General features: G+C 43.0%; 1 protein-coding gene across 3 annotated transcripts in view; it reads right to left on the reverse strand.

The window, feature by feature from the left end:
* The window catches only part of ifrd2 (interferon-related developmental regulator 2), a 36,529-nt gene extending 24,366 nt beyond the window's left edge, over positions 1-12,163 (reverse strand). Inside the window, exons 1-3 of one of the 3 annotated variants that reach the window (XM_067998504.1) lie at positions 11,854-12,163; positions 10,037-10,157; positions 3,757-3,816 (exon numbers count right to left, since the gene is read on the reverse strand). In XM_067998504.1, coding sequence (XP_067854605.1) covers positions 3,757-3,816; positions 10,037-10,091 — 115 coding nt within the window. In that variant the 5' untranslated portion in view covers positions 10,092-10,157; positions 11,854-12,163. The remainder of the gene's footprint in view (positions 1-3,756; positions 3,817-10,036; positions 10,158-11,853) is intronic. The other 2 variants (XM_067998505.1, XM_067998506.1) reach the window with 2 other exon arrangements.
* Between the last annotated feature and the right edge of the window lie 316 nt (positions 12,164-12,479).

Below are 12,479 nucleotides of genomic sequence, written 5' to 3' on the forward strand. Positions count from 1 at the left end.
AAGTTCACCTTAACAGAGAGTGATTAGTACTTGGAATGAACCTGCAGGTAGGGTGGCGGATGCAAAAGCCTTGGAGTCATTTCAGACACAGTTGGGATGGTATGATCAGGGGACGGAGATGATCAGTAATGTATCAATTGTTACTGCTATACTCTACCAGATTTCACTGCAAAATCTCATAAGGGGGGGTTCACTGAAAAGCCGTTGAGAAAAAAAAACTCACCCTGAACAAAGGAAGCTTTCGTCTTACTGAGACTGGAGATATCAGCCCATCTGTACTGAGTTAGCGGACTTCAGCCAGAGCGGCTGTAGGGGGGTTTCAACTGGCCTAAATGTCTCTGGGTTGGAGTGTGTAAATTGTGCAGAGTTCTGGCCCCGACCACCATCCAGCAAACATGTACATGGGCGGATGTCAATTGAGGACAGCGCTGGGTTCAGGTCTAATGTTCCTGTACTTGCTAACTCACTGACAATACTCACGTATGAATAATGCCAACTTGGGCAAGATACTGGGGAATGATCGGTCCCTATGGAATTGAAACCCAGAAACACAAAACGCTATTTAAAGCTAAAGTCTAGAAAAGAATTTAAAAATGAAAAAAAGTTACATTGTGATAAAAATACAAACCAGAACTCACTGTTAACCTCAGTCCACTAGATCAACCATCAATAGTAAGCTCACTATTCCACAAAGCACACTCATTGCGCTGTACCCCCAGGTGTAGGCTGTTTGCCAAATGTTTCAAACACACTTTATTATATAAATTACAGCAAGTAAAGATTAGACAGTTAAGTTTTTTTTTACTGCAGATCAGTGACTTCTGTAGCCTTCTTTCAGCTCTGTTCATATGAGTCATCACAGTGTAAAACATTAACCCACAATTTTCACAATATGTTGGTGACTTGCTCAGAGCTCACGTCATTAATGACAAGCTAGCCAGCAGAAGAGTTCTGGATACAAAAGTGAATGGAACTGCCTGCTCCAACTTTTCAACTTGATCCTGTCCCATCATGACATGGTATAACCACAAAAACTGGACACGTTAACTTTTTTATCCCACGGCTATAGAACAGGTGGTGCCTTCAGTTTATAAGTGGGGACATAGCTTGAAAATTATGCGGATATATGTGATGATGGGAGGGGTGGAAGATCAGAGAGAACAGCAGCAAGTGCTGCAGGTTAGAAAATTGTCCAATCCCTTTTGGAACTCACATTCCATTACTTACTGGACGGACAAGCTCACAGTTAATAAATATGCTAGACTGATAAAAGTATATTTAGCATCACAACACTTACCTTCAAATCTTGTGTACCTTTAGAACCGTAGGTACAAAGAATTACATTATTGATACCATACTGCGTGCCTGTTTTGTAGTAATAGAACACAGCAGTCCATCGTATACTCCAATGTATGACATGCATTGTAGTTTAATAATTCCACAAGTAGCAAGCTACAAGTGGAGACTTATTTCTAAAAATGCTTTTCCAGCATTAACTTCAAGCTCTTTGTGGGATCAAAATCGTTAACCAAATATTCTAAAAGTGAGCTAAAGTGAAGTGAATTTGGACGGTCTCACTAAATTTGGCACCGAAATGGAAATGAGAGAAGCTATTATAAAAGATGGCCAAGGAAACAAAAGAACACTTTTTTCTGGGTCTGCGTTCAGGCACATTGTTAACAGCAGTGCAGTAGAAGTACTAAACTAGCTATACCTTATTGGACCCGTGTGTTTTTGTTGTCGCTACGAGTAACGAGGAAAGAAAAAAGAATCTCTATCTTTCTCCTCCCTCCTGGACAAACCTAACAGTTTGACAAAAAAAATTGTGAACCTTTGTAAACCACATAATGCATAAAGGGGGTCTAAGAGCAAATTCTGAGGTTTGAACCTAGGAAATTTAATTTTTTCATTTCTCAGGATAACTGGGATAGAAAAAAAAATCTATATTGCATCCTAAATGGGGGAGGGGGAAGTATATAATAAAAAAATTAAACAGATAGCACAAAAACTCCAAATAAAATAAGTTAGTACATTGCCAATTAAGCATTTGTGGAGATAAAGCAGTGAGAAAATAGCATATGAAAAGTACTTTAAAAGGTGAACACAGAAGATTGCTTGGAAACAGGTAGAATTAACTAATAAAGGTGAAACACAAGTTTACACAGTAGAGATTAACCCAATGCTTTCTATAGATTATGAACATGATGGGCCGCAAGTCTGGAAGAATCTCTTGCAAGTTACCAATCCGAATTAATAAATTTCCTTTTATAAATAGTTAATAGTGCAATGAATTGTAAGTTTCTTTTATTGATGTTTCCCTACTTAAGTTTCAACTACCACTACAGGCAACTCACTCCTGAGGTTTTGCCACAGAGTTGCGGGATAGCAAACCACGGGTAATCTGGACTTTGCTCTGGTGGTGGGAGGATATGGCCTCAATGTGAGTCCTAGAACCCCCTTCCCCAGCCAGCAGAGCAAAGACTGCATGTTCCCGTGTAAAGCACTGGAAATGCAAACATATACTCTATTACTCCCAACCACTATGTTACCAATTTAAAGGAAAAACTCTCCCAATTTCCTTTGGGCATTGATGTTACACACCATCCACTGGCAAGACGACAACCAACTCCTGGGTCTCCACCAAAGCTGCTGCATAGGCAGCTGCAAAAAGGTGCGAAGAAAAATCCAAGATGATTCTCCTACAACTTTCCCTCTGTCCCTGGAGAGGGAGGAAAAAAAAAAGGAAGAGAAAATAAAATGCAACTGGTTTCCACTTGCTCCATCCCACAGCAGCACAACCGAGATTGGGAATTAAGCACTGCTAAATGATTGGTTTTCTTTGCTTTAAGGCCAGGAACTAAGCATTGCTTAAGTATTGGCTTTCTTTGCTTCTATTTCAGTGACCTCCATATCGCAATTTTCTCACTTGCTTTCTCTAGTTTTTTGTTTTCCTTGATGCGCGCTGTTGTGGAGGGGAGTTAGAGATCAGTTATTGGAGCAGTGGCATTTGTGAAGTGACTTGGTAACCATACAGAGTAGTTTTATCAGGATTATGGGTATGCCCTATTTCACATGGCATAGTCAACATTCATTTACCCAGACTGAGCAGACAAGGCTGCAAAAAAAGTGGGTGAAGAAGCTGGCTAAAGATTGATACACTAGGAACTGGCAATAGTGTGTCACAGGCATAATTAATCCCCGGTACTTAATCCAAATGGCCATTCTTCATGTGAGCCTAGACCGCAAATGTTAGCAGGTTAATGCTCCTGTGAAGCACCTTGGAACATTGTAACTACGTTAAAGGCACTATATAAATGCAAGTTTTTTGTAAACACTAGAGGACATCAATCTGGTTCTCACCCAAATTTGCAAATAAGTGCATTTTCCAGTTGGCGTCGATGGATGATTATCGTTAGCAGGAATTCTGGCTGATTTACCCTTCCCCAGCCCAGAGGTCAATTATTGCACTCAACTGCATCCTGGGTTGAGGTCAGATAACACAGACAAGGAACTGAATCTGAAACATTCTGGTCTGTTTGGCTCAGTATTGCACTGAATAGTACCTTTACCTACTAGACTACTGGGGATTTGTGAAGCTTTATATTTTAATATTTTCTGTAAATGCAAGAGAACAGGAGCACCAAATTCTTCCAAACCTGCAAAAATGGTGAAGAAAGCAACAGTGGCTATGCACAAGGCAGGCTACAGCCAGACTATATGCGCAATGCAGACTACAGCCAGACTATCACTATGTACCTTTCAGCTGAGCTACTTTGGCTGAAACCTTCAGCTGTAGTAGTTCATTTCTTAAAGAACCTGTTAAGAAACAAAGTTAGAAAACAGCTTTAAAAGTCAATCTTTTTTGACTCTTGCCCCCTGTCAAAAATTTTCACTATTCAGTTCTTACGTATTGATAATGTCATTAAAATACCATTTCTAAATGTTAAATAATTTTTAAAAATTTCTATACAGTACAGAATCCATTTGTTTGTCTTTACCAGTTAAGATACATGCCATGCAAACCCAGACTCAATAAAAAATCCTGGGCAACTGCCTAATGACAATTCTCTCATTCTTCCCCAGACTCTTATCAAATAAACAGTACCACTGACATCATAAGGATTTGGTCCCCCTTTGTCCTAAATCTTAATGATATTCCCCTCTGGATTGGGGTGGTTCTATCTGTTACAACAAATCATTTGAGGTTGCCCATCTCCACACATTATTGCTGCAGTCAAGGAGATTATACATAAAGCACAAGGGCAGTTACGGATTTCTTCCCCCCCCTCCCCCTCTAGAGCGCTCATTCATGTCATAATAAGCTGGAAACAAATTCCTGCCAAACATTGCGTGCTTTTTAATTATGGCATCTTGGAGAAATTGTAGCACCACAACTGTGGTAATTTCCATGAATGTGTGTTGTTTTACATTTATTACAGACCCTAACAACTTTAAGAAACCTTAGTAATAGCAGCATTGCAGGAACAAACTGAAAGTGTTTACATCTGCAAGTGACACCTTTTTACAGTATTCCCTTAAGTAGTCATTCCGCATAAAGACCATTTGAACGCGAGTTTCACTGGCATAACTCTGCAACAATACAGCAATAGCGATCTGCCATACATTCTGCCTGAAAAAGTCAAGTACCTATGTAAGGTGATCAAATGCGCAAAGGTTTTTTTTAAAAAAAGTGAATTTATAACAGTTACTTAAAAAATACCAAAAACAGTTTGAAAGCTCTGTTGAAAAATCATTGAGTTCGTAGTAATTAATTCAAATTAGAAATTTAACATGTAAAATGTAGACAGTACTGCACTGCAATCTCAATTTCAAGTTAATTTTGTCCTTTTTTAAAACTCCATCACAAAGATTCAGACGATTGTATGCCAAGGTTTCATCAATGTACCTCTGGCAACCAGCTGGTAGGAGATATATATGAGCAGGACAAATTAACTTTCATTCTCAACCCCGGTGAAGAAACATTTGGTGGTCAGGACAGTGCAACAATCATAGGAACAACAGTCGGCCATTCAACCCCTCGAACCTGTTCCGCCATTTCATTAGATCATGGCTGAACTGCATCTCAACTCAATTTACTCTCTTTGGTTCCAGATCCCTTAATACCCTCAACTATCAAAAATCTATCAATCTCAGTTTTCAAATTTTCAACAGCTTTTTGGGGGAAGAGAGTTCCAGATTTCCACTACCTTTTGTGTGAAGAAGTGCCTCCTGTCATCACCCCTGAACATCCTATCTCTAATTTTAAGGTTATGCCCCCTTGTTCTGGAGGAAATAGGTTCTCTCTCTCTCTACCCCATCAAATCCTTTGATCATTTAAACACCTCAATTAAATCACCCCTTAATCTTCTCTACTCAAGGAATACAAGGCTTGTCTATGTATCCTGTCCTCACAATTTAATCCTTTACATCCAATGTATCTGCACTGTACCCCGTCCAAGGCCAATATATCTTTCCTGAGATTTGGTTGAGGGTTGATCTAATAGAGACGTTTAAAATACTAAAGGGCTTTGATAGGGTAGATACAAAGAACCATTGCCTCTGGTGGAGGAATCCAAAACAAGGCGGTATAATCGTAAAATTAGAGCTAGGTCATTTAGGATTGAAATCAGGAAGCACTTTTACATAGAAAGTGGAAATCTAGAATCTCTCGCCCAAAAGGCTGTAAATGCAGGGTCAATTGAAATTTACAATTCAGATTGATGGATTTTTGTTGGGTAATTGTATCAAGGGATATGAACAGGCCTCCTCCTGTTCCTATGATCAAAAGGTTCATGCCCAAATGCGGACTTCAGCAATTTAGGATGACACTTCTATGCAGTATTGCATCGTCAGAGGGGAGTGGAGATGTTAAACAGAGGCCCCGTTGCCTATTCAGGTGGATCCCGTGGCAACATTGGAAGAGTAGAGTCCTCAGCATTGAATACCAGCGAGGGTAACGACAACTTGAAGGAGTGCAGTGCTGCGTATGGCACCATGGGGCATGGGGACAGACAGGCATTTCTGTGACCGCTGAAGCGAGTCCCACACGGTGTGTTGCCTCCCTGGTCATCACGGAGAGGGTGCAGAACATTCTGCAGGGGGAAGGGGAACAGCCAGAAGCTGTGGTCCATGTGGGTATCAACAACATAGGAAAGAAAAGGAATGAGGTTCTGCGGTTAGAGTTCCAGGAGCTAGGGAGGAAGTTAAAAAGCAGGACCACAAAAAAGGTAGTAATCTCTGGATTACTCCCAGTGCCACGAACTAGCAAGTACAGAAATAGGAAGATAAAGCAGGTTAATGCGTGGCTAGAGACATGGTGTAAGAGGGGGCGGATCAGATTCTTAGGGCATTGGGACCAGTTCTGGGGCAGGAGGGACCTGTTCAAGACGGACGGGTTGCATCTCAACAGACAGAGATGGGACCAATGTCCTCGCAGGGAGGTTCACTAGTGCTTTGCGGGAGGGTTTAAACGAATTTGGCAGGGGTTGGGCATCAGGATATAGAATTAGAAAGGAGAAACAAGGTGCACAAAGGATTGGGAGAGACAGATAGTGCCAGAGTAAGAAATAGTACAGTATTAGGTGGGATCAGACTAAGAGAGAATGATAAGGTCTAAGATAGGCTTAGAGTGCATGTGTCTAAACGCACGAAGCGTGGTAAATAAAGTTGGTGAGCTGCAGGCACAAATAGCCACATGATGTAGTGGCGATAACGGAGACCCGGCTCAAAAAAGGGCAAGATTGGGCACTAAATATTCCTGGATACAGGGTGTTTAGGAAAGATAGGGAAGGAAAAAAAGGAGGGGGGTGGCAATATTAAGGAGAATATTGCAGTGCTGGAGAGAGGATGTCCTTGAAGGGTCAAGGACAGAATCTATTTGGTTAGAGATAAGAAACAATGGAGGTGCCATTACACTACTGGGACTAGTGAGAAGGGATATAGAGGAGCAAATTTGCAGAGAAATTACAAGAACTATAGAGTAGTGATAATGGGGGCCTTCAACTATTCTAATTTAGACTGGGATAGTAATAGTGTAAAGGGCAAAGAGGGGGAGGAATTTTGAAGTGTGTTCAGGAGAACTTTCTTGATCAGTACGTTTCCAGCCCATTGCTGGATCTGGTTCTGGGGAATGAGGTGGGTCAAGTGGAGCAAGTGCAAGTGGGGAAACATTTAGGGAACAGTGATCATAAGGTCTGGATTAGTTATGGAAAAGGACAAGAAGCAATCTGGAGTAAAAATACTTAATTGGAGGAGGACCAATTTCAGTGGGTTGAGAACAGATCTGGCCCGGGTAAATTGGAATCAAAGATTGTACAGCAAAACTGTAATCGAACAATGGGTGGCCTTTAAAGAGGAGATGGTTCAGGTACAGTCTAGGTACATTCCCACAAGGGGGAAAGGTAGGGCAACCAAAGCCAGAGCTCCCTGGATGATGAAAGAGATAGAGAATAAGATAATGCAGAAAAAGGGGGCGTATGACAGATATCAGGTTGATAACACAAGTGAGAACCAGGCTGAATATAGAAAGTACAGAGAAGTGAAAAAGGAAATGAGAGGGGCAAAGAGAGAGGATGAGAACAGATTGGCAGCTAACATAAAAGGGAATCCAAAAGTCTTTTACAGGCATATAAATAGTAAACAGGTAGTAAGAGGAAGGGGGGCGATTAGGAACCAAAAAGATCTACGCTTGGAGGCAGAAGGCATGGCTAAGGTACTAAATGAGTACTTTGCATCTGTCTTTACCAAGGAAGAAGATGCTGCCAAAGTCACAGTAAAAGAGGAGGTCACTGGATGGACTAAAAATTGATAGAGGAGGTACTAGAAAGGCTGGCTGTACTTAAAGTAGATACGTCACCATGTCCGGATAGGATGCATCTTAGGTTGCTGAGGAAAGTAAGGGTGGAAATTGGAGAGGTGCTGGCCATAATCTTCCAATCCTCCTTAGATACAGGGCTGGTGCCAGAGGGCTGGAGAATTGCAAATGTTACACCCTTGTTCAAAAAAGGATGCAAGGATAAACCTGTCAACTACAGACTAGTCGGCTTAATCTCGGTAGTGGGGAAGCTTTTAGAAACGATAATCCAGGACAAAATTAATAGTTACTCGGACAAGTGTGGATTAAGGAAAGCCAGCATGGATTTGTTAAAGGCAAAGCGTGTTTAACTATCTTGATTGAGATTTTGATGAGGTAACAGAGAGGGTTGAGGAAGGCAATGCGGTTGATGTTGTGTACATGGACTTCCAAAAGGTGTTGATAAAGTGCCATATAATAGGCTTGTCAGCAAAGTTGAATAAAAGGGGCAGTGGCAGCATGGATACAAAATTGGCTAAGTGACAGGAAACAGAGAGTAGTGGTGAACGGTGTTTTTTGGACTGGAAGAAGGTATACATTGGTGTTCCCCAGGGGTCGGTAATAGGACCACTGCTTTTTTTGATATATATTAATGGCTTGGATGTACAGGACACAATTTCAAAATTTGCAAATGACTTGGAAGTGTAGTAAACAGTGAGAAGGATAATAATAGACTTTAAGAGGACATAGACAGGCTGGTGGAATGGGCAGACACATGGCAGATGAAATTTAATGCAGAGAAGTGCAAAGTGATACGTTTTGGCAGGAAGAACGAAGAGAAGCAATATAAACTAAATGATACAATGCTGAAGTGGGTGCAGGAACAGAGAGACCTGGGGGAATATGCGCACACAAATCTTTTGACGGTGCAGGACAGGTTGAGAAAGTGGTTAGAAAACCATGCGGGATCCTAGGCTTTATAAATAGAGGCATAGAGTACAAAAGCAAGGAAGTGATGTTGAACCTTTATAAGACACTGATTTAGCCACAACTGGAGTATTGTGTCCAATTCTGGGCACCACACTTTAGGAAGGATGTGAAGGCCTTAGAGAAGGTGCAAAAAATTTTTTACTAGAATGGTTCCAGGGAAGAGGGACTTCAGATACATGGATAGACTGGAGAAGTTGGGGCTGTTCTCCTTAGAGCTCAGAAGGTTGAGAGGAGATTTGATAGAAGTGTTCAAAATCATGAGGGGTTTAGGTAAAGTAAATAAAGAGAAACTGTTCGCATTGGTGGAAGGGTCAAGAACCAGAGGGGTCAGATTTAAGCTGACTGGCAAAAGAACCAAAGGAGACATGAGGAAAAACTTTTTTTAAGCAGCGAGTAGTTATAATCTGGAATGTGCTATCTGAAAGGGTAGTGGAAGCAGATTCAATCGTGGCTTTCAAAAAGGAATTGCATAAAGCTTGAAGGGAAAAAAATGTACAAGGCTACGGGGAAAGAGCGGGGGAATGGGACTAACTAGATTGGTCTAACAAAGCCGGCACAGGCTTGATGGGCCAAATGGCCTCCTTCTGTGCTGTAACCGTTCTATGATTCTATTGTCCCAGGCAGCAATAATCAAATCACCCAATATCACTAAACAGATTTTATTTGGTCATTTATCTCATTTGCTGTTTCAGGAGACCTTGCAGTTCACAATTAGCTGCCGCAGTGACTACACAAAAAAATTAATTGGCTATGAAACATTTTGGGATGTCCTGAGGATGTGAAAGGTTGCTATGTAAATACAATTTCTTTCTACTTTTATCTCAATTCTCTCCTAATAACTACAGTTTCTCATCCCAGGTATCATCTCGGTGAATCTACATTGTACTCTATTGCTTTAGTGTTCTTTCTATAATGGCACATCCAAAACTGCATGCAGTATTCTTAACTGTGGTCAAACCATTGCTTTGTACAAATTTATTACAGAATGCACCAGATACAGTAAAAGCTATTGGGCCCAACATCCTGGCTGTAGTGCTGAAGACCTGTGCTCCAGAACTAACCGCGCCCCTATCCAATCTGTTTTAGTACAGCTACAACACTGGCATCTACCCGACAACGTGGAAAATTGCCTAGGTACATCCTGTCCACAAAAAGCAGAACAAATCCAACATGGCCAATCACTGCCCTATAAGCTAGTCATTAACAAATGACACAAGGAACTGTCATCAGTGCTATCAAATGGCACTTACTCACCAATAAGGTCAGAAGTGGGGCCGCTTGCTGATGATTGGCGCTGAAGACTGTGCATTCACAATTCCGCGGATAATGAAGTAGTCCATGCCTGCATGCAGCAAGACCAGGACAACATCCAGGCCTGGGATGATAAATGACAAGTAGCATTCATGCCACACAATGACTATCTCCAACGAGAGCATCTAACCACTTCCCCTTTCAAAGGCATTACCATCACTGATTCCCCCACCATCAACATCCTGGGGTTACCATTGTCCAGAAATTCAACCAGCCACGTAAATGTCATGGCTACTGGACCAGGTCAGAGGCTGGGCTTTCTATTACAAATGGCTCACCCCCGGCTCCCCAAAACCTCTCCGCCATGTACAAGGCACAAGTCAGGAGTGTGATGGAATACTTTCTACTTGACTGGATGTGTTCAGCTGCAACACTCACCATCCAGAGCAAAGTAGTCCACTTGATTGGCACTTCACCCATTATGCTAAACATCCACTCACTCCACCATCAGCGTACTGTGACTGCAGTGTATATTATCTATAGGATCTACAGTAACTTGCCATAGCTTCTTAAGTGGCACCTCCCAAACCCACGACCTCCACCATCTAGAAGCACAGGGTAGGTGAATGGGAACACCATCACATCCAAGTCACACACCATACTGACTTGGACATATATCGTCATTCCTTCATCGTCACTGGGTCAAAATCCTGGAACTCCCTACCGTACAGCATTGTGCGGTGCTTTCACCACATGGGCTGCTGTGGTTCAAGAAAGCGGCCCACCACCACCTTCTCAAGGACAACTGGGGATGGGCAATAAATGCCAGCAACACACCCATCTGAGAATTAATTTTTAAAAAATTCACAACCCTCTGCATAGTTAAATATGAACTCTCTTTTCACCTCATCCTAAGTTTGAGACTGTGCCCCCTTGTCTATATCCTTTAGGATCTTGAATAATTCAATAATATTACCCTTGAGCCCCTTTATCTTAAGTGAAAACACTCACAGCTTCTCATAACTCCTTATCCCATCTATCAATTTAATTGACCTTCACTGCACTATTTCCAATGCGTGGATGTCTTTCTCAGTACAATGACCAGAATTGTACATAGAACTCGCAAGTGGGGTTGGAACAATGCTCTGTGCGACTCAATCGCTTCCTGAAGTTTTTGCTCTACACCTTTAGCTATACTTCCCAAGATCCTACTTGCTCTCTTTACTCCTGCCATCCACTGTGCTGATGGCTGCAATGATCCACCCATTCATTAGTATCCCCAAATCACTCTCCTATGCCATGCCCATAATCCGGACTGACACTTCAGTGCAGCACTGAAGGAGCCTCTTGGATGAGACGTTAAACCGAGGCCCAGTCCGTCTGCCCATTCAGGTGGACGTAAAAGAACATAAGAAATAGGAGCAGGAGTAGGCCAATCGGCCCCTCCAGCCTGCTCCGCCATTCAATAAGATCATGGCTGATCTGATCCTAACCTCAAATCTAAAGAACACAAGAAGTAGGAGCGGGACCAGGCCACTCAGCCCCATTCGGAAAAGAGCAAGGGAGTTCTCTGGGTGTCCTATCCGATATTTACCCCTCAATCGACACCTAAACACAGATGACCTGGTCATTTATTTGATTGCAGTTTGTGGGACCTTGTGCACAAATTGGCTACCACGTTTGACTCAGTACTTAATGAACCCTGAACCGCGCTCTTCTTCTCTCCTTCCTTACCTCCCCCCCCCCTCCTCCTCTCTCTCTCCCGTACATATCTAACCCTGACCCCCGGCACATATCTAACTCTGACCCCCGGCTCTCACCCTTTTTGTGGCCCGCCCGGCCCCGGGTTTTCGGCATCTCTGCTCTCGATGATTCGCGCTTTGACTCGACCGGGACGATTCTCTCGCTGGCGAGGCCCTATATCAGCCAACAGAAGGCAGTCTCCTCTGGGCCCTGGTACTGGGCTTGACACGATTGAGAACTGTTAAAAATGAACGGCCCGGCTGGTTACTATAATTCTTATTGTTGATTATCTGGGTATGATGACGGGACAACCACGCGCAAACCTCCACCATCTTTACTCTAACTCCCCACACTGAGCTTTTTTTCCCTCCTCCTCCTCCCCCACTACCCCGGCCGGCACCGCGCGGTATTATGGGAGCGGTAGTCCCGCGTCGGCGCCAAAGACGTCGTTTTCCAGCGGGAAACACTGCATCTCCCGGCAGGCGTCGCGCCCGTTGCGCAGGCGCAAACTCACAATCCTGGCTTGACGCCGGGTGTGGGGGGAGGGGCGAAGACTCGTGGGCCCGGCGAGCAGCAGGACCACGTGACCTGTCGGCGCGAAGGTACACGTCACGCGCCGTAAACGACGCGGGATTCCAAATTGTGATACTTCCTGCAATGTTTCACTTGACCAGCTGAGTGAGAGCTGCTGCACTGTTATAAT

This window comes from Heptranchias perlo, chromosome 17 (genome assembly GCF_035084215.1).
Source record: "Heptranchias perlo isolate sHepPer1 chromosome 17, sHepPer1.hap1, whole genome shotgun sequence".
Lineage (NCBI taxonomy): Eukaryota > Metazoa > Chordata > Chondrichthyes > Hexanchiformes > Hexanchidae > Heptranchias > Heptranchias perlo.